This window comes from Plutella xylostella, chromosome 20 (assembly GCF_932276165.1).
Source record: "Plutella xylostella chromosome 20, ilPluXylo3.1, whole genome shotgun sequence".
Taxonomy (NCBI): domain Eukaryota; kingdom Metazoa; phylum Arthropoda; class Insecta; order Lepidoptera; family Plutellidae; genus Plutella; species Plutella xylostella.
In genome coordinates, this window is record NC_064000.1 from 6,916,840 (window position 1) to 6,940,882 (window position 24,043).

At 36.3% G+C, this 24,043-nt stretch overlaps 1 protein-coding gene across 1 annotated transcript in view; it reads left to right on the forward strand.

The window, feature by feature from the left end:
- The first annotated feature begins 3,765 nt into the window (after positions 1-3,765).
- The window catches only part of LOC105380815 (facilitated trehalose transporter Tret1-1), a 95,292-nt gene continuing 75,014 nt past the window's right edge, over positions 3,766-24,043 (forward strand). Inside the window, exon 1 of the mRNA XM_038109557.2 lies at positions 3,766-3,855. Coding sequence (XP_037965485.2) covers positions 3,848-3,855 — 8 coding nt within the window. The 5' untranslated portion in view covers positions 3,766-3,847. The remainder of the gene's footprint in view (positions 3,856-24,043) is intronic.

Below are 24,043 nucleotides of genomic sequence, written 5' to 3' on the forward strand. Positions count from 1 at the left end.
GAATCACGATGCCCGCAAGTGTGGTAAGTAATTTTAAACTGTGAGGATGGTTGACTAGAATTACGTAATGAAAAAGAGATATATATGTCGTTTTACTTTTATTAAGAGTAAGCAGATGTTGTCGCAGCCATAGTGTTACCTGGTTAAAACCACTTTGGGCATGTTTGAAAGTTTCCTCCCACGAATTTGTAGAGAAAAGGAGTACGGTATCATCCGCATAAGATATGATTTTACCATGGGGTAGACTAAGACTGAGGAGATCGTTAATATAAATGATGAAAAGGATAGGTCCCAATATACTGCCCTGTGGTACACCATATCTTACAGGTAGGTCACAACTAGTGTAATGGTCAATCTGCACACTCTGATATCTTTCGGTTAAGTAATCCTCGAACAGCTTTAGCTGATGTCCTCGGATCCCAATATTGTGGAGTTTATTTAAGAGGACAACAGCAACAGTAAATACAGTCCTAGGGAGAGTTCATTGAAGTAGCTATAACAATATTCCCAAATTTGCAAATGTTACTGGACCCTTCGATAATACGATGTTTCCAACCTTAGATGAACAAATAAAATGTTGTGTCACATACAAAAACAAAGCAAAACTGTGCACATTGTTTTTACTATCTTAAGTTCAACCTAATGCCAACCATTGAATAAACTCATCAATCTTCTAACCGAACTAATCCTAATCCTAACTAATATTATAAATGCGAAAGTAACTGTGTCTGTCTGTCTGTCTGTCTGTCTGTCTGTCTGTCTGTCTGTCTGTCTGTTACTCTTTCACGCCAAAACTACTGAACGGATTTGAATGAAATTTGGTATACATACGGTCTAGACCCTGGGAAAGAACATAGGCTACTTTTTATCCCGGAATTCCCACGGGAAAACTTTTTAAGGCGAAGCGAAGCGCGCGGGAACAGCTAGTTCAAAATAAGAGCTCAGTTGTAGAAGTGAGGTGTTAATTGTCCAAACTTTATTCTTATGTACTTTCACTCCATCTAGTTCTTATTATCATGTCGTTGTTTCCAACCACTAGGCCATCTCTTCTTATTCTATTCTATTCCATTCTTTGTGGGGATGTACCTAAGTACCTGCACCTGGCTCTCTCGAGTGGAACCTTTGTGCTTACCCCCAAGGTCTAAACTGCCTTCCTAAGCTTGGACCATTTCCCACCACGCTGGTCCACTGCGGGTCGGTGGGTTCCCATATCTAGATGTGCTAAATCTAGATATGAAGGTTTCCTCACGATGTTTTCCTTCACCGTAAGTGCGATAGTATACATTGTACTAAAGTTAAAAGAACTCATTGGTACATGTCTGCGCCGGGATTCGAAACCGCATATCTTGCGTGAGAAGCGGGCGCTTACCCGACTGAGCTACCACCGCGCCATCTCATCTTAAAACATCAAAGAATACCCTCCAATGGCTGTCAAGAGAGTGACAAATTACCTCTTAATTGCAATAGTGTCCCAACTGGGTATTCCTGGAAAGTAGACCTTATATCTTGAGGCACAAAACTGGATATCTCTTCAAGGGAGGTTGTAAGCTTGTTCGTAAAAGATGTGTAGTAAAAGTCATTCATTTCGCCCTAATGGTGGTCAAGAGTAGTTCACACACCTACATACCTACATGTACCTACACATTGTGTCTTATTTGGAGTGTAAAGACCCTTTAGTGTGTCGTTAACTCGTTGATAAACACGGTTTGTTTTTAATCTCAGATACTAAATTGACAGATTCTAAACGGTTGATCAACAGTCGAATATCCCACCGATACGTCACTTAATCGCGGGACAATCGACTGTTCATAAACCGTTCAGAATCTGTAAAATTTAATATCTGAGATTAAAAAACAGAATATAAAGTATGTATAAAAAAAACATTTCCTTTCTTTCATTCTTTAAGCCTTGTTAGCACTAAGCTAGTAATTAAACCAAGTAGAGAGTAATTTACTGACTAAATCACTTGCTATTGTGTAATGCAGTTACTGAATTACTCTCCACTCGACTATATTACGGCGGTTTGTCGCCATGGTGATAGGATTAGCCAGTCAGATTTGTTATTGTCTGCCCAGGTTGCGTCGAATGGATAAATTTGGAATGTCTGAGTAGATTTTCAACGGGCTGATTTTTCAATGGTCAGATAAGGGTTATCTGAAGAATAATTCTGATGCTGTCGTGTCAGAATGTTTGTGTAAGACAGTGACAGCAACAATTTTATTCCTCAGATAGCGTTTAATCTGACTATTGAAAAATCAGCCCTAAAATAGCCAAGAACTTAATAATATCAGACGGTTAACCTTCAGTTTTCATACACTTACATAATTCAGATCTAGATTTGCTAAGTTTAGTAAATATTGAATTCCAATACAAGATGGCCAGATGATTGTATTGAGTGTAGCAACGAAATTGCGACGTGGTCGGAATATAAATGAATATTCTGGATGAATACCAACATCTAGAATCTAGAAATCAGCTTATTGTACTAGTTTTTTCCCACGTTTTTCATGCAAAAATACATACATACATATGCTATCACGACTGTAATCCCCGAAGGGGTAGTCAGAGGAGGCTCACAAGCGAGCCACCCACTTTTCGCAGCACATTTGTACTCACGTGATAGGTTGCGAACCATATCGCCGTTTTGGGATAAGTACAAAATATCGGTGGTCTTAGTATCATCATGACCCATCACGTCCCCACTGCTGGGGCTCGGGTCTCCTTCCAATGAAGGAAGGACTTTAGGGCTAGTTCACCACGCTGGCCTAGTGCGGGTAGGTGGACACAGGTAGAATATGTGCCACAAGGTGGATACCTACCCAACACACACAAATAAAACTCTGGTGGAAAAACACAGGCTGTATTTCTGTACAGTCAACTAAAGACATAAGTCGCCACGTATCGCTTTCGCTAACAGTACCAATAACTTTCTCCCAAAATCCTAACAATGGGTGCTCTATTGCCAAAGCCAAACAAAGCGGCTACAGGAGTGGAATTTCAAACAAACGCACATTATTCTATATTTATTTATGAGTAAGTGACATTTCCATACAACTGAGGCAATCTGTTGCTGGGCGGGCGGGGGCGGGGAGGGGGGGTATCGGAAACTATATCGGCGGAGAAATGTATGGTGAGGATACTGTGTCGGGCTCTATACAGGCTGTTGTTACTGTAGTTAACTCATTGAGTTATAATGCCGATAAAATTCAATCCAATTTATTTATACAAAACTTAAACTAAATGTTATAAGTACAGCGTATGTAGCGATATTATACAGGGTGTGCAAATGTTGTACGTATAGGTAGAGCGTGTAAATAACATGCTTCCGAAATCCCGAAATGTAATGGTCCACCTGAACCAGTTTTCCCCCAGAAAAAACATCCTCTGAAATCAATATATTATATTTAAAAACAATACAGACAATACATATTCGAGGGTGTGTAGTGTGTATACCTATTACTTTGTATCTTGAGGAAGTATTTTATATCTAACCAGTAATCATCATAGGATTAAAATGCAATTTTTGCAACACCCTGTAAACTCTAAAAGTATTACTTCACATACGCATAAATATACGGAAACTCCATTTCTCACGAGCCACACTAGAAAACTTTTCTTTCAGCATTTACATTGTTCTATCATTCTATGTCTAAATAACATAAATACAGCTCCAACACTAAATTAGCTTCTAATAAAAATAACCCTCCACTCATTGAGGCAGATATACGGTGTTAGCAGCTCTAGATGATTCCCTCCACCCCATCCCCTAACAGGCACCAACAGGCTGCCAGTCTCCCACGGACCGTGAACGAGTGTGGACGTGTCACGACGCTCCGGACCTTCGGACATGCACAGGCAAGTCGCTTTTTGTATTAAACCCACCCCACCAATACTTGAAAATAAGATTTTATGTGATTATGTGAAAGGAATTGTAGTGTGTGTGAATAAAAGTACCAGAACTGCATAGATTAAAGGACGTGATCGTAAAATACGTAAATAAATTCGATCCTGAGATCAGAATTTATGCTGAAAGCTTCGGGATGATTCATGCCAAATTGCGTAAATATAGTGAGTCTAAATGGATATTGTTTGTAATTAACTTTGATATTGAGATGTTTTAGTTAATCTTTGTTGAATAAGCAAGGCCGTGTCTCGTACAAAAGAGCCCATTATAATTAAGGGCTTTGTACTTAGAAATTGGATGCTAGAGGGCTTATTGTAGTCTTTAAATGTATTTTTTCTTTTATACATTTTTTAGTAGTAGGTAGTTTTCCGATGTCTCCAGTTTACCATATTCTCTGAAGTGAAAGATGAAACGTGATATCTCATAACGCTATGTGGTTGACACCATGTATTTTTAACCAAATTATATTGCATATTCCTACTTACTTACAAGATACGGATACATTTTATTTTGTTTACTTACTAGACTTTGCAACAACCTGTACATAGCTAAATTATATTTCTTTTAGTGTAACCAGCACATATAAGAGTATCATGTTTTCAACTCGAATGAGTACCTTCATTTACATACTTACTAAGAATATTACAATTTTTTTAAAAACTTCATATGCAGTTTTGTTTGTTTTTAAAAATCAAAAATATGTTAATATTAACTTCATATGCAGTTTTGTTTGTTTTTAAAAAATCAAAAATATGTTAATTTTACCTAAACGTAAAATTAGCTAACCTGAACATTTACATAGATAGATACCTAGATGGATAAATAATTTATTTGTTCCACTTAAACAAAGACACATTTAAGTTTAGTTTACCAGGGTCCGACTTATCTTTCCATCCTGTATATAATAAACATACTTACCTATGTATTGGAGATCTGTAAAGCTGATGATTGATGATGAATTGATGACATAATGGATAGGTAGGTACATAATAATAAATATAGAGTAAATACCGGGTATCTCAGCATCACTAATTCATAGGAAATAAGTATGTTTATGTACACTGTACGGTGGCCTGCATAGAAACGTGACCCCTTTTAGAATGATATTGCTACTTCAATGGGGTCAGTTTTATTTGCACTTCACTGTACCAATGGATGTTAAAACTTAAAACACCCAAGAAAAAAAATACATAGCTCATTCTGACATTAAAATAGGGATATAAAAGATAGAGGTACCTGTACCTATGATCCCTATTTTAACCTGTAAATATTCGAATTCTTGTGGTGGACTCATTTTTGGCAGATAATGAAATAGTCTTACCAGAATAACTAGACACACTTAAAACCTATTCGCGCTGACAAATACGCCCTAAACTAAACCCTCAATCACACTTTAAACCTATTTCAAACCATTTTGTGGTAATACGGTTAAAATGTTGTAAGCAGAACTGACCCCTTAGCATAAATTTTCATCGTGAACGTGACGTGAAATTACTCGATGAATTTTGTAGGGAAATTTTAGTTCTGCTACCGACCGCCAGGGGCGCTGTTCATATTTTCATACAAAATTACTCGATGAATTCTACTACACGTTCACGATGAAAAGGCCTCCACTGAAACACCAGCGCGGTGTCCTTGGCTGTGGCCAAGGGCGCTGCAATAGCTGAGTGGACGCCTTTTTGGCGGACAGCAAATTTATACGTGAGTTGAGTACTATATTATGGTGTATAATTAAGTATGATTGCTGTCAATGTCAAATAAAGTTTTATCTTTCTTTCAAAAGTCATGCTAAGGGGTCAGTTCTAATGCTTTTGTAGTAAGTACCTACCAGGCTCTCATGAACAAGTGGGATATTTCCGTTACAGTTAAAAGGGTTGAAGGCTGTACAATGGGATGGAAACACTTTGACCACACTGAAAGTAGTACCTACTTACTTACATCTGTAATACACGAAACAACTATTTTGACCTTGTTATGCGATTTGTGATCTTGTAACTAGGATTTAAAGCTGATGTTTAACTGAGCGAATGGCGTTTTAATATCTCTACCAGTGATGGATTGTAGCGGTCTTGTCTGAATTCCTAGTGTTGAATTTATTGACCTATTGCGGTGAATAATGTTAGGGCTCATAAATTTTGAACAATTATTAATTACCCGACTGCCGAAGGAGGAGGGTAATGTTTTTCGATTGTATGTATGTATGTATGTTTATCTGTTTCTTTGTTCCCTTCTGTAGCCTAAACGGCTTGATAGATTTTGATGTATGAGGTATCGTTAGAAGCGGATTGATGGCGCGATGGTTAAAGGCTATGTGACGTTACATTAAAATGTACAAAGCGCCCTCTAGAGGACATAACGTGATAATCGAAAAAGTAATATTTTTCCAACTATGCCGTGTGGGGTATCAAATGAAAGGGCTTGATTTGCACATTACAAAAATGTGCGTATTGTAGGTATTTAAATAACAACACCAAAATTATTGAAATAAAAAATGTTAATGAACTAAAACCCAACTACTGACTTAAAATTTCATAAAATAAAAACAACTAAAAAGTTGCAAAAAATATATATATTTATAAACAAACGGGGACCAAAATGACCATCACACAAGGCCGTTTTCTAAGTAACATTCAGCTAAATGGTGAACCCTCTGCTGGTCCCCGCCTACGATACTTTACATTAACATTGGGACTTGTTTTCATCTTTTTAGCGTGCAGTCGGGTTTTTTGTTTGTTTATAATTATATAATTTTTCTGTATAGTTTCTATTAGATGAGTTCTTTAGTGGAGATCATGAACTGGCGAACGGAGCGTGACGCCATCTGCCCCGCTTACCTGACGATAGATAACCTAAGGATGTGGCAGGCACTCATACTATATTTATTTATTTATAATAAGAAATAAATTAAATAAACAAAAATCATATACTTACCTACAGGCAATAACATAGCTCGGCAACAGCTCAACAGAATACCTATAAGCTCTTTAAAAATGATTCGACAGCTCTTCAGCAGCTTTGCCTCTCTCAAGGGGCGTTGAGAAGTGTCTGACCCTCAATAAAAAGCTATGGGTTTTGTATACATGTATAAAACCGTCGGTTTTTTCAGATCTTTCTGTTGATCTTGTCTTAATTAAAACCACTCACACACGCACATAAATACACATTAATTATATCACCGGCAGTGAAATCAAAGTGTTTGGTCTGGAGTGGCATACGTACCTACATATTATTTATCCGTTTATCTGACTGCAATTAAAATCAAAGGAAGCTGACCCCTATCTGGTAGCAATCTCACTCTTAGATTTATTTTCCCTGACTGCTCTTTTTTAACTGTGTGTTTTTGATTTAACTTAATTTTTACTGATTTATATTATAATTGTAAGTTGGGGTCCACCAACCCGCACTTGGCCAGCGTGGTGGACTGGCCTAAACCCTTCCTTCATTGGAAGGAGACCCGTGCCCCAGTAGTGGGGACGTAATGGGTCGTGATGGTATTAAAATAATCTGGACAATTTTATACGGGATTGGTCCTCAAATAAAGAATTGATTATAATCATTATTATACATAGTACCTACATACAAGGGAGGGACGGCGATCAGTCGGTAGACCGCCGACCCGTTGGTCCGATGACATTAGGAGAGTGACTGGACCAAACTGGATGAGTGTAGCACAGGACCGTGGGACTTGGCATAACATGGAGGAGGCCTATACCCTGCAGTGGGTTGACATAGGCTGATGATGATGATGATGATGACATACAATATTGAGCATCTGAAGTGGAATATCAGTAAGTAGCCGAAGTAATATTTCTCATGTTAACACCACAGGCATACAAATATACAGTACTGTCACTGCCACAGTTCCTCGGAGCGCAGAGTAAACAATAATTAGTCGCATAGAAGTGGCACAAACAAACAGAAACAATACTACCGACTAGAGTATACGTTAAATAGAACTACGCTACGTTACGTAATACCTTCCATGAGTATTTATTATTACTTGCTTAATTATGTTGTTTAAGCAAACTTGAAACTGGATTAAATAATATACAGGTGTTGATAAAGTGACTTACCAAGCAGAAATGGGCTAAGTTCACCCTTCTGAGATTTGAGTAACTTTTGTTGTATGTTTTCGGAGAAAAATTAAGTAAATACATGATAAAAACGTCATCGATCAATGGAAAACATTGGATTGGATATGGTTAAATAATGAAACTCCGAAAAAAATAGGCGTCGTGAATATAGGAACGATGCGATGATGACCATCATACATAAAAATTTATTTTTTGAAGTTGTTCACGACTCCTATCTTTTTCAGCGTTTAATTTGTTTAACCATATCTAATGTTTTCCATTGATAGATGACGTTTTTGTCATGTATTTACTTATTTTTGGTCCGAAAACATACAACAAAAGTTACTAAAAGCATCATAACCATATTTAAAATTTTCCAAAGATCAAATTTTTGCAAGTGTTAAATTTCATTGCAAGTTGGTATCGCCTTCTACCTGAAACGTGCTAATTAATTTACAATTCCTGTTACTGTAAGCGAGAAACTTGAGATGCTTACACGATGAATAAACTTTCGACTATGCAGCCTGGAAAATAAGATGGAAAACGGAAGCTGAAATCTGATAATTAGGCAGTGTCAATAGATTTATTTAAGAAATAATAGGTAGGTACCTACACATCTATTAAAAATAAAATAACGACAGTGTCTTACTGTACCATTTTGATAATAGTCGTCAAATATCTAAATACCTATACAATTTGTCGTTTGTGTTGAACTATAAACTACAATAGCCCCTTAAGTAATTTAGGGTTTACAAGCACTCTAAGGAGCAGCTGTAAAACATTAAGTTTTATTAGAGTTTTAGTGTTCACCTCTGTGTGCCTATTACATCTTATTTATTTTTATTTATTTATTTAATTATAGGTAAAATACATAAGAAAAAAACAAGCTTAAAGATACTACAATAATCCTCGCAGGATTGTGCGCAGCACCTTCATTCTGCGTTATAATTTATATATATATATATATATCTACAAAGAGGGCTGTAGTTGTAGTAGGTAGGTACCTAGTATCTTTATTTTAGGTTTCGATAATCGTAGTGAAGCCAAGGGCTTTTTAAACCCCTGACTATAATAGAAGGTTTTTGATTATTTAAGTTCGGTGTGAATATAAATCACAATGGACTGGACTAGACTCGGACAGGACCGGAAGAGATGGCGTGATAGGGAACAGGCTTATACCCAGCAGTGGGCAGATACGGGCTGATAATGATGATGATGATGATAAATCACATCACAATTATACAGGGTGTTGCAAAAAGGGTATACTAAGCCGAATGGGGGATTTCGCGAGTTACTAAAACTCGTAGAACAAAAGTTGTTCAGAATGACCCCCTGAGTCACCCCCTTTCGGCTTAGTATACCCTTTTTGCAACACCCTGTATAATTATGATGTGATTTATCATCATCATCATCATTATCAGTCCGTATCTGCCCACTGCTGGGTCCCTTTCATTCATTCTTATACTATAACACTTTAGCAACATCCTGTATAAAGGGACGTTCCTTCACATTCTTCTTTCTCATAAATAGATATTCGTTAATATTCCCTCAGTAATTACTGCACTTAGCCATTTTATACGCTAACGAGAAAATAATCACTTTTACATATAAATTGTTTATTAAATATAGCCTTGATAATGTGAGCCTTTGAAAGCTCGGAAAACTTTCTGAATTATGACCTGTCACGTGATTACAAAATGTACAGCGAAAAGCGGATGACTCGCTTTCGAGTCACCTCTGATTTCCCCGTCTGGGATTACATTATAGTTGTGAGCATAATTTATGTAAGTATACATGTAATAAAATATGTCGGTACCTACTTATGTATGTATTTTTGACCTCTGTCTCTCGTCAGAAGATCAAGATACTTGCGAGTGGGTACACTTATTTCTGTTGTAAACTGTACCCACTGTACCTTCTGACCCCTTAGCACGAATTTTCATCGTGAACGTGAAGTAGAATTCATCGAGTAATTTTGTATGAAAATATGAACAGAAGCGCCCCTGGCGGTCGGTAGCAAGACTAAAATTTTCATATAAAATTCATCGAGTAATTTTACTTCACTTTTACGGTGAAAATTTATGGTAAGGGGTCTGTCTGTGTTTCGAAACTGTACACAGCAGTATTATCCTAATCCTAACTAATATTATAAATGCGAAAGTAACTGTGTCTGTCTGTCTGTCTGTCTGTTACTCTTTCACGCCAAAACTACTGAACGGATTTGGATGAAATTTGGTATACATATGGTCTAGACCCTGGGAAAGAACATAGGCTACTTTTTATCCCGGAATTCCCACGGGAAAACTTTTTAATGCAAAGCGAAGCGCGCGGGAACAGCTAGTTTCAAATAAACAAGAAACACAATTAATTTATTACGGGGCGCCCTACTGCTTCAACTTTCCGTTTCAATTACAACATTGATTCGAAACGGACGAATGAGCGAGTGAATTATTAAGAAGTGATCCATATTGTTGTGTATTTTTGTCTACTTCACTCCAAAAGATCAAGGCACGAGTTAAGGCGACGTAGCACTGAAATGAACTTACAAGAGACTGGTGAAGACATTCCTCCATTATTATTTGAAACAGTGATAGTGACATTTTTCATTCATAATTTTTATAGTGATTTTGTAATTGTGTAGTTTTTGTTCCAGAAATATATTTTTTGAGCTTCAGGTTCATATTAACATGTGCGAATTTAAACCTAAGTAGTTAAAGTAAAAGCAAAAAGTTAGAAGCTCTATATTATAAAAATATTAAAAATAATATTTATGAGTCTTTGAAGAAACTGTGCCTTAAATGTAATATTTATACGAACGGTCGAAATATCGCCGGCTGGTTTGATATTTCAGGCCTGAAACTTTCAGACGACGTATGCTCACGTCTTATAAAAATAGCACTATATTGAGGTTTATTTTCTGTTCAGCTATACTAAAGTGTATCTTTTATCTGAGATACGAAATTGACAGGTGCAAATGTCAAGTTGAATCTTCTACTTCAACTTTATTTTGTGAAATACTTTCTTATTTGGGACTCTACAGTCTCTACACTTCACAGTTACACTGAGGACTAAGGTTACCGACATAGCTGTCAAAATATGCAAGCTGAAGTGGCACTGGGCTGGTCATATCTGCCGAAGAACCGATAACCATTGGGGGACGCCCTCCTGCCCGCTGAACTGACGACCTTAGGCGGGTGGCGGGTAGTGGTTGGATGAGGAAGGCCAAGGACCGAGTGTTGTGGCTCTCCTTGGGAGAGGCTTTTGTCCAGCAATGGATGATTATTGGCTAATGATGACTTCACAGTTTCTACATCTATGACATCATCTTCGTGGTGTTTCTAGACTTGGTAGAATCAGTCAGTTGTGTTGACAAACACAAATTGTTTACCTTTTGTGCCAAGTTTCAATGAATGCAGTTTAGATCAGTGATTCAGGAATCAGGACTCAGGTAAATAGAAGCACATTAGATACACTCACGGGCAATGAAAAAGTTCCACTCACAAAATGCAGACACTAAACGACCCCAATTGTATCATATCATAAAAATATTTAATTTAAAATTTGAAAAAAATATTATTGATTTTAGCTGGTAATATCTTGATGCTCTGTAAAATGTAGTTCAATGTTGCAGAAGGCGTCATTAAGTGAACCTGTTCTTAAGGGAACCTTTTCATTGCCCGTGAGTGTAGTACCTACCAATAAATAGTAAGGAACATATTTTATTCCAATGTTTTATAAATACTTTTGAGATTTAATTTTAAAGTGGTAAAGTTTTGTGACAGCAGAAATATTTCTGAGCAAAGCGATCCTCGCATATTTTAATAAATTGTTCATTTCGAAATCCTTTCACCTTAGCTCTGGTGACATAGCGATGGTATTTTTCAGCAAAATGTGCTTATATCAAAGCATACTTTGTCTTATAAACGAGATCGCTTTATATTTTTTCCATGTTTTTCTCCTACAGTAGCTTTTGTATACTTTAACATATTTAAACAACATTGAGAGCGTGATTAGAAATCTTTATATCAATGTTAACAACATTTAAGTTTTATTAGAACATAGTTTAGGACCGTAGGACTAAATGTAGGTACACACTCTAAAATGAAGGAAGAAAATAGAAAAATATATATTTTTTTCGATTTTATAAAATAACACTACTTACACGATTTTATAAATACTACTATCTTAAAAACTAACCTTAGAAGCGACCTTAAAAGAGAAAATGTGATATTTTGGATAAAGTGCTTACCTACTTATTAAGTAAAAAGGTTTATGCACTAATTAAGTAATTTTACCTACATAACTGCGGTAAACTACGATAAGTAGAAGAGTAAAATTATATTAATGTGAGACATTGTACACAGAGGAAATCAAAAGCATTTTGTGTTCATGTGCTGAATTGCGTAAATTACATAATTGACTCGAATATCCCTGCGGTATGTATAATTGTTCATCAAATCATCGATTTTAAGGTCGACACAGACGTCCATTGTATCAGTAATAATACATATATGCACTCACGACTGTAATCCCCGAAGGGGTAGTCAGAGGTGGCTCACAAAGCGAGCCACCCACTTTTCGCAGCGCATTTGTACTCACGTGATAGGTTAGATATCGCTGCTTTGGGATAAGTACAATGCACTTAGGATACACATCTAGAATCTAGATGTGCAGGTTTCCTCACGATGTTTTCCATCACCGTAAAAGCACGTGGTAATATTGTACTTAAACACCTTAATTGAAAACACAATTGAAATAATTCATTGGTACAGGCCAGGATTTGAACCCACGGCCTCTCGATTGAGAGGACGAGGCCTTATCCATTACGCCACCACCGCACAGTAATAATACCACAAACGATTATGGAAAAATGCCTATCACGAAAATTACGCAGTTATTCATCTAGAGGACAAGATTCTCTCCCCAGACATATCATTTTAAATTGCTTCCGTTTCCTTAAAAAGGCTTGCCTAATACCATCCTAATAATAATAATACTATATTATTAAAATCCAGATTGGGACAAATTTACTGAAAAAGTTTTGCAATAAAAAAGTTTCTGAAGCAAAGGCTTTTGTGTAAAACCTTCACTTTAACATAAAGTGGTTTATGTTTCCCAGACTTTTAGGGACGAGTCTAAGCTAATTTACATATTTCTCTAATGAGCCAGTTAATGAGTGTTCTGTTGAGACTTTGATTTTATTATGACTTTGTGAAGTTAATTCAATTAATTTGTTAAGATAAAGTAAACAGAATTCTGGGATAATACTTTTATAATGTAATTGAAAATTTACTGAAACTTTCGAGTGTTTACTTATTAACTTCCTGTTATCCAGGAGATATTTGTGTAAAACCCAAGTCCGAAACATGAAAATAGGTTTCAAAAATATATATATTTATTTTTACACAAAATTTACTGACAAAATCTGTATCGATGTTACAATTTCAAGGCTCGCCCGAGAAGTTATTAGTTACCATAAAGTTATTAAAAAGCAGCAACAATTAAATAACATAAATTTTGTTATGTTCATAGTAGCCCAGATCTTTGGTGGTCAAATCTTTGAGTTCCTGAACTGCATGGACGAATTCGTCCTTGACTGCGCGTTCATTGAAGCAAATCACAATGTTCTGGGGTCTCTTCGACCTGGTAGACTCTCGGCATATGAAAGTCAGCTGGTCTCTCTCCACGTGACACCCAGCCAGCATGCAGATCTTCAGCAATATCTCATACAAATCCTCATCATCGTGATACGGAACGCCTTTTATCTCTATCATCTTCGCTGGCGAATACCCGTCTCGGTCGTCTTCCTGCAATTTGTCCAAAGTGAATTTCATAAAGTATAGCTCATCTTTCGTCCTATCAACCCTCTGCAGTCGGCTCTCTAGCAAACTCGTTTCGTCGCTACATTCCGTCAAACATTTCTTCATTGTAGCCACCGCGGCCCGCAACTCTTTCAGCTGATCTTTCACTACGACCATGTCTTCAGCAAGATTTTTGATTGGTTCTAATTTATCGTAAATAAGATATTTTACCTCCTCCATCTTAGATTTGACTGGGGTTTTGGTAAGGAAATCATCTTCAGAATCACTTCCATAAGAAGTTCGGGAGATGGTTATTTTTGGTTCGTTAGTGACGACTACGTTAGCAACGGTTGGTTGAGAGGTGGGTTCGTAGTCATCGTCTATGAAGATTGAGAGATTGCGAGAATGTCTGCTAGAGGCGGGTGTTGGTGGTCTAGGGGGGAATTTTCTTTGGGGTTTGTCTTCATTGCTTTCGTATGGTGAAGGTGGTATAGGGTTGGCGTTTCTGCTGCCGCAGCAGCCGCCACCAGATTGGGGATTGGAAGGTTTGCTGCCGCAGCAGCCACCACCACCAGGCTTGCTGCTGCATGCACAAGAACCGACCCCTCGCCTTGGTGGCGCTTCAAATAGACTCATTGTAACTAACGATAAAAAATATACGTTAGAGTTCTCTTGTGATGTTTAGTAGTAATGGAGAAGTAAATGTTATGGTTGATTTATACCTGTATGATTGTAGTCATTTTGATTGTATGGTCTGGGGGTCTGAATTGTATTTGAAATCTCCTTGATTGCGATATGGGTTAGTTATTTATTTAGGTATAATTAACAATAATTTTTGTGCATGTTTTAAAAGTTCTTGTTTTTTTAATTTTTTAATTATATTTTTTGGTTTTGACAGAACCTCTACCCTCTACCCTACCGATTAAAAACTTATCTTGTGATCCATCAAACTTACCGAAATTGTCTATGAAATTGGTATCCGCCTCACAACAATAACGACCTTGGTATGCGCATTATTTTTCATGATATTTGAATGGGATTATTAAATGTATTTCTTTATTTTACAGGTACTTCTTCAGCTCCTTCTCACCACATTCCGCTAAGAAATAAACATACGGTATGCTTATAGAAATATTGAAAAAATATAATAATAAAATAACTGTGACACTGCAAAAACAATAATTTATTAAAAATTGTAACAACAGCAGCTCTAAAAGAATTCTACTACACTATTATCATCTTTGAATCCTAAATGATAAGCTTTCATATCCCAAGAAATCATTCTGGTAGCTCCGAGGAAAAAGTCGCGGATCTTTTTGCTGTGAAAAACTACAAGTATTGTATCAGGGGCTTTATCATGCAGTAGAGTGCGCCTTGTTAGCAACTGTATCTGCTCCTTTTGTATGTAAATGTTTAGAAGCGTGGCTATTTTGAAGACAATCTCAAAGAGGTCTTCATTTTCTGTTTCAGGCACACCTCTGATTTCCATTAGGTTGGCTCGTTTTTCTTGTTTTATTTTTTGGAGCTCTTCCATAACTTCATCCCATAGGCTTTGGGAATTGCCGCATGGACACGGCATTTTTGGTTTATGGATATGGATAATGTTTTATGAAAAAGAATTAGTTAAACTGATTTAGATCTGTTTTTTGAATTTCAAGGCATTCAAGTTGTTGATATAGATCCTTTTATATACATTTTGGTTCATCCGCCTTCCAAATCCGTCCTGGTTCCAGAGTTTTTAGTTTGAAAAACCCGTTTTTGTTAGTTCTCAATTTTGTGCCGTGTCATTTTAAGGTTCTCTTGTTACAATTTTTAATGCTATAAACATTATGTAAAATATATTTAAGTCATTTTATTTTATTATGACATAAATTAAATTTATTTATTGATTTCTCATTGATTTACACTGAGGAAAAAAAACACAAAAACAATTTATTTATTTTTCTCTATGATAGCCACAGAGTAGGTAAATGTGATGATAGCATAGGTCATCACCACATATTGCCACATACCGCACATACCTTAGCCCTCAGACCTTAGCCCATGGAAGTAATAATAAAACAGGAATGCGCACTGCTCCGAAAAAACGAGCCGACAGAGATAGTCAGCACGGAGCCCTCCATCTCTTCCTATTTTTGGTGACCATAATTTTAGGTAATTAATGAGACATCACTTCTAATCTATCACATGTCGCGAATAGGTGTCGATGGTCTCAAAGTCACCTATTATTCGAATAATTCGATTGCAATGTAGGTACGAATGTATTTTGGTGATATGACAATTGAGTAAACAAATGGGGTGAAGGTAAAATTTATATAGATGTGTTGTTGCAGCGCAAACTGCAATGTAATATTGATATGTTTTTTTTCCATATCAATTAGATATTCCCAAGGTTTGAACTAGCAACAACAATCTGTCTTTTTACCAAATTCTACTAAGATGGACTGGTTTTAATTAGAGAGTTAGGATTGACGTAAATAATAAGATGAGCGACATCAAAGAACACACATTTTTATAATAAGTATAATACAAGTAAATAAAATTAAGTTGGGTGTAGTGTTGACAAGAAAGTGTCAAAACAGAATAACATTAAACACAACTATGTACCTAAAACGTGTTTACTCTGTGGGTGTTCCGTTTACATAGTCTAGTTGATGAAAATCATAAGATTTCAAAAAAAATATCTCAACCTAAGTGCTTCCGCCGGTTTTAAGCTTAATAAATTATCTTATAATACTCAATTACTCATATCTATCACCAAAAAAATCAACAGCTCATAACTCTTTACCAGCCTTATAAGATACTCGTAACAGCCACAATAATACCTAATGATACTTAGGTATAAAATAAAATAAAAAGTTGAATGAAACAGGTCCTAATTAATGGAATGTGATTCAAAAGTGCGAATGAATGGTCACCCTAACCATAACGTCTCTCTCAACAGTATAAACGTCATCCGTCATCTTGACAACTTCAGTCTTGTCGTAAAGTATTTAGAAAAACTACCAATATTTTTTATGAAATTATTATTCATACAAATACCAAATATTTCATTAAAATTACATGTTTATAATGATTTATAACAATTTTTTTTTTGAAAATTATATGATATACAGTAGTCTATGAGTTAATTTAATATTTTTTTTGCATAGCTCTCTTCGTACAAAATCTACTAAAGTTTACACAACTAAATCCTGGCAATTGTTAGAAAGAGAGGAAGGGCTCTGTGGTAACTCTCTCTATCGGCTCGCGGCCTCTTTCACTTCAAATATAAATCTTAAGGTGAATTGGTTAGGTCTATTTTTGTTTGCATCATTTTGGTGAGTGCGCATTCCTATACCCAATGACAAAGGAAACATTTCCTTCGTCATTGGATATACCTAATTAATGTCTATGGAAAACATATCAGAATAATGACGGTCAATTATAAATTCGTCATGCAGAGTTGCATGCAAGCAGTTTCCATGAGGAGACTGAAACCGAACAACGATCATAACATAATTATGTATTACTTTTTATCAACTTTACTTAGCTGCTACTTACTATACATAAATAACATTTGTCATGTCCTTGTTTAGTCAAATTAAAAGCGAGAAAAAACTATAGGTAGGGAGAGAAATGGCTATACGGTTTAAAAATTGTAAGCCATTTATTTATACAGCAAAAACATCTTTGTTAACATCATACCCTAAAGCTTTAGCATTCAAGTTCCTAACTGCTTGAACACCTTTCAAAAATCCTTCTTTGATGGCACTACTGACGAAACAAACTACGATTGCTTTCTCATGCCCACGCCTTCCCCCCCTGGTTACATCTCTCTTTAGAAATGTTATTTGTTCTCTTGGAATGAACATATTAGCTAGCCCTGCTATCTTCAGTAGTATCTCGTAAAGATTTTCATCTTGGTCATATGGAACACCTTTTATTTCAACCACCGTCGCACGAGACCATTTATCTCTTTCATCAATTATATCTTCGATCTGCTTTATATCTAATCTCATTTGGCACAGCTGAAAGTTTTTCGCTTCAACTATTAATACTTTTTCTTTGAATGTGTCAAGTTTTTCCTGGTAAGCATTGAGTGCGTGCTGTACAAATTTTACATTGTTGGTCATAGTCTCAAGGTCTTCTTTAGTTTCGTTCATATCTGTTATAAGATCTTGTAATGCATCCAAGCGATCACGCATTAAGCCTTTTACATCATCTAAAATTGATAGAATTGCATAGTCACTTCTTCGAGACTTGCGAAGTGAAAAATCACCGTAGCTGGAACTGCACTTTACTACTTTTGGAGGAGGTTCATTAAAATTGAAGGTTTCTTTCTCAGGATCTCGTAGTAATTCGTGGATTCTTTGATATTCTTGTTTTTCCATACCTAAAGCCTTAACCCCACATGCACATTTAGGCTTTCCTATTAACGGTTTTATCGGTTTTAGTAGTGTTTTCTTCATGACGAAAATATTATAAAAACGGAAAGGGCCTATATATTATAATTATGTATATATGATTATTTGCTTTTATTGCATTTAGTTTTTGGAGGAATGATATAATTTTTCAAACTTCAGAGCTGGATTATATATTTTTGGTAGTTATTGCATTGGTTTGTGTAAAAATGTAAAATATTTGATATTGAATTTTGATTCTTGTTTCACATTTTCAGCAGTGATATGTTTTTTTTTGTTTAATCTGTGGTTTGTACTTGTACTGTCTGCGATGGTGTGGTTTTTGCAACATAGAGTAAAACTATGATATAGGCCTGTATCTAAGCCTGTATAGTATAGGCCCAATGCAAGGACTTTCGTCAATGGATAGGCCGCACTATGGTTAAATCGATGTGATTTTTAGTCGCGTGAGTATAGTTTTAAAACACTACACACTACGTTTAACCGTGGCTGTTTCTAGGCTCAAAGGGGATGTTTTGATGCGCGATTTGTAAAATCTTATCAAAGCTGGCTACTGAATCTCAGTATGTTCTCGCAAGCTTTTATATTTCATTGAAAGATTTACCTCCGATTGGGGTTAATCATAGTGTCTCCCGCGGTTTCGTGGTTGTAGCTGTACATAGCACTAGTGGGAAATAGTAATGTGGTCTGCAAAGGTCTCAAAGGAATATATAAGATATAAAAGAACATCTTGGGTCCAAAATCTGAAAGACTGGTACAACACCGACACCACATCCTTGTTCCGAGCAGCAGTCTCGAAGGAAAAACGAAGCCAAATGATAGCCGAGCTCCGATAGCTAACCCAAAGAAGAAGAAGAAGAAGAAGGTCTGCGGCACAACCTTTTGTTTATCTCATAGACAAATATAATATTTATTCTGAGATCACCAGAACTACATATCTATGGTTTGAAAAAATATGAAAATCATTTATTTTCTCTATGATGAAAATAAAGTCACAGAAAATAACCCCCAGAGAAAAAACACAGAAATACTGCAATTGCTGCAATATCAATTTTGGTTTAAAATTCAACATGTTTACAATTTCAAATATCAAATTTAATAAGGTTACAAAATCACTATTATCAAACTAAGTATGTTTTGAACTGAATTAACCTAAACCTGCTAATTGATTTTCATAAATCACCACCGTTTACCAAAATCATCAAAATGCGTTTCTTTTCTTCTAACCGCGCGAAGTCCACTTGCGCATGCCGAACCAGAAATGGCAAATCTGGAACATGCAAGGGTTGCATATCGAAAACTATTGAAATAAATCAATCACCGTTTATTCAAGGACATTCAAAAACATTATACACAAATAATTATGACCCTAATCAAAAATCAGATCTTGAAGTAGAAGAAATAAAATATGATGTTGCTGAAAAAATAGATAAACTTGATGTTTTAATCAACGACATGTCAACGATAAGACGTGAAATCGAAGAGTTGAAAAGGGAAATGGAGGGATCTGCTGAATTAGTGCAAAATTTTGCTACAAAATCTGGAGAGATGGAAGAGCAACTTTCCAAAATAGATGTTGATGATGATCAGATACACTTAATAAAGTACCATGTTAATAAACTCAAAAAGGAGACAGAAGAAAAGTCGCAATGGAACAGAAGTAATACGGCGGAAATTTTAGGAATCCCTTACACGAAAGGAGAGAATCTTTACAAGGTTCTTGCAATCATTTTAGAAAAGATCCAATTACATCTAAACCAAGAGCACGTTACTTGTGTCGTGAGAGAACCACCGACGAAGGAGAAGAAAGAAACTTCAGTTATTGTATATTTCAACAACCACCACATCAAGAATGCATTTGTTGCAGCGGTACATGAGATCAAAAATATAACGGCCAAAGATCTTGAGCTGGACAGTGACAATAACATCTATGTATTCTAGACTACCAACATCCATGAGATTTGTAAAAATATTACTTGCTAACTGATTAAAATACCGAGAAATTTGCAACGTAGTAACCTTTTTTTCATTTTTACCTATATAACTAATGTAAGTATAATATTATTATATCTTATCACATAATATCACAAGTACCTACATACCTATCCAGTTCATCTTATGTTTCATAATAAATAAATAAATAAAATAAAAAATAAAATCATTTTATTTCAGGCACAGGTCCCATAGTTATACATAATACATCAAAATTTACATTTAACATAATAAACATCAGAATTTACATTTAACATTCATTGTTACTTAATTTACAATTATAAAGTAAGCAATTAAATTAAATTATTATTAAATTAAATTGTTATAAACAGAAATTATGAGATTTATTTAATGTCATAGAATTGAATCGAATTAGTTTGTCAGAGAGTGTGGTACAAATTGAACAGTTTGATTAGGCATTTTACATATTTTATCATTAGTCTTAAGGCCACAGAACGGTGTGGTTTTTTGGTAAACAGTTACAAAAATAGTTTTAATAATTTCATTATTACAGTTAACAATTCTATTGTGAAATGAAGTTGTAAGATTACGCATCAAGGCAAAGAAGTCTTTGACCCCATTCGTGGCAAACATGGCAGAGGCACTACACCGCCAGGGGAGTTTCAGCATACATCGAAATGCGTTATTATACTGAACACGCAGAGTGTTCATGGCACGCTGCGTGTAGTTCCACCATAGCTGACCAGTGTAGAACGCCTGGCAGTAAGCCTGAAAAAGGGTTATGCGAACCTGAATCGAGCATTGAGAAAATGTTCTCGCTAATGTAGGAGACTATGCGTCTACCATGAATTTTAAGTAAATGTACTGGCCTGGATATTAGGATTCGAATTTTAAAAATAAAATGCATGTACTTACAGTTGAAAGTCCAAATCACTTTTATTTCACTTTACACGTCTTGTCTATCTCACCGACTGTAGCCGACTGCTGAGTCCGGGCAATATGGCGTTCAAGTCAAATTCCCGCCATCTTGCCCACGCGGTCAGTCGCTACTTCCGGCAAAATTACAAAAATAGAATCTTAGTCAAATAAATTGAGAATCACTTTGTAAATTGAACAAATAATAAAATATGAATTTAGGTAGTTTTAATTTATGATTATTTAAGCTATATCTCTTATCAAATTAAACGGATAATTCAACCATGCATTACGAAAAATATATTAATTACTTTACATAAAATGCTTATTAAATCATAATATAAATTCACAAGTTAATTACTAAATGTATTAAGTAGACATCTTTAATTTTATAAAACACAAAAATGGTTTACTAAGGGAAACGACATCTATATTAAATAATGTTTCTAACAGTCGGCCATCCTTTTCACTGTGCATGACCTCGTGCATTGATCAGAATTTATGTTCTATAGCACTAAATAATGCTTTACAAAGAAAAAATAAATAAAATTATGTTGTTGAAGCACTAAATAATGCTTTACAAAGTATGATTATGAGGGTGTAGCACTAAATAATGCTGTACAAAGTGTGATTATGTGGTTGTAGCACTAAATAATGCTGTACAAAGTATAATTATGTGGTTGTAGCACTAAATAATGCTTTACAAATTATTTTAATATAGTTGTAGCACTAAATAATGCTTTACAAAGTATGAGTATGTGGTTGTAGCACTAAATAATGCTTTACAAAGTTGTATGGTGTTTTAGCATTAAATAATGCTATATGTGTAAATATGTTGTCGTAGCACTAAATAATGCTTTACAAGGTTGTTTATTGTTATATGGCACTAAATAATGCCGTACAATAGTTAGGTGCATAATATTATATAGTGGTATATCAGTTAATTGTGGCACTGAATAGTGCATTTGTAATGTTTGAATTTTATATAGTTACTTTTATTATATTATGGTGGGTTTAATCATCACTTTCGTCACTGGACGAGCTATCGTGTGGTCTGCGAAAGTTGAGCCACGGCTTAATTTTGTCAACCGCAACTACGTTGGAGTAACGCCTATTCCCCTTTTGGGTGAGTGGCGTGTCAGCTATTTGATACCGATCAAAATCAAGGACATGCGTGATCTTGTATGGTCCTTGAAACTTAGGCACCAGTTTTTTACTAGTACCCGTAGCTGGCACATGCCTTTCTACACGCACTAAATCACCAACCTTGTATTTTATAGCAGGACTACGTTTCTTATCGTAGTAAATTTTCTGAGCTTCTTGGTTGGTTCTGACATGGTGACTAATATCCTCTCTGATTTCATCCAAACTCTGATGGCCTGAAGTATCAGTTACATCAGGACCTAATTCTGTAACTAGAGGTGCTTCAGTCGAACCAGTCAACCTGATTCCGAATAAAGCCTCTGAAGGGGTACGATTGATACCTTTATTAAGGGTATTGTTGATTCCCCATTGAACATCGGGCAAGTGGTCATCCCACTTGTTTTCCGCAGAGCCAACGCATTTTGCAGTGAGCGAGTCTACCACAGTCTTATTATAGCGCTCCACCTGTCCATTAGCTCTGGGGGTGGCGACAGCGTTCAAGACGTGTTTTATGCCCTTTTCCCTCATGAACTTTTTAAATGGAGTGCTGGTGAAAGACGTTCCTCTGTCAGAAATTACTCTACGGGGTACTCCAAAAATCCCAAAATACTCACGAAAAACCCTTATACTAGTTGATGACTTTGTATTTTTGACGGGTTTTAGGTAAATATAGCGGGTGAATGCATCAATCAGCACCAGAATATAAATGTTGCCCTTACTACTCCGTACAAAAGGTCCAACATGATCCGTATGTATCGTGTCAAACGGTGTGTTGACCTTCTCAATGGGATGAAGTAGCACAGGTCTCTTGCCCCCAGATGACTTTGAGTAAGCACACTCTAGACAAGAGTTTACGTACTTCTTGATGAAATGTCGCATCTTAGGGAACCAGTAGTTAGAGCTGATCTTTTCGAGAGTTTTCTCCAAGGCAAAATGACCGATGTCGTCGTGGTTTTGTTTTACGACTTGCCAGCGCACTCCTTTTGGAACCACCCACCGGTCCCCCTGAGGTGTGATTCTAAAGAGCTTACCATTTTTCACCTTATAGTTGGTCTTGATGTCGACAACATCCGTCAGTTCTGAATTATTAAGGATACCAATAATCCTTTGTACTTCATCGTCGGCATCTTGTACTGTGACTAACCAATTTGAGTCATTAACAGTTAATACATCGTAAGAGATGGGCGATGATCCTAATATGGGGTTGCGACTAAGCGCATCGACATGAGCCATGGATTTGCCGGGTCTGTACTCTATGCAAAAATTGTATTCCTGCATCTGTTCCCACCAGCGGGCTACGCGCGGTAGCATATCCCTTTTTTGGAAGGTTGCTCGCAAGGAATTGCAATCAGTTACGATTGTGAAAGGTACACCTATCAGGTAGACCCGAAATTTTTGCAATGATGAAACCACAGCAAGTGTCTCTAGGTCGTAAGAAGAATAATTTTGTTCTTCCGGCGTTGTCTGCCTACTGAAGTATGCAATAGGCTTCAGAACATTTTCCCTGTCTCTTTGTAAGAGAATACCCGCCACGCCTATCTTACAGGCATCCGTATGGAGCTCTGTTTCTGCCTGGGGGTTGTATAATGCGAGTGTGGGTTTTTCTGCTAATGCCTTCTGTAATGACCTAAACGCAGTTTCTTGTTCGGGGCCCCAGACCCACTTAGCATCTTTCTTTAAAAGTTGCGTCATTGGCTTGGCTATTACAGAAAACCCTGGAACAAACCTTCTAAAGAAGCTGGCAAGGCCGAGAAACTGTCGGACATTATGCTGGTTTTCCGGAGTAGGAAATCGTTCAACAGCCTCTATTTTTCTTGACCCAGGACGGATTCCTTCGGCAGATACCTCAAA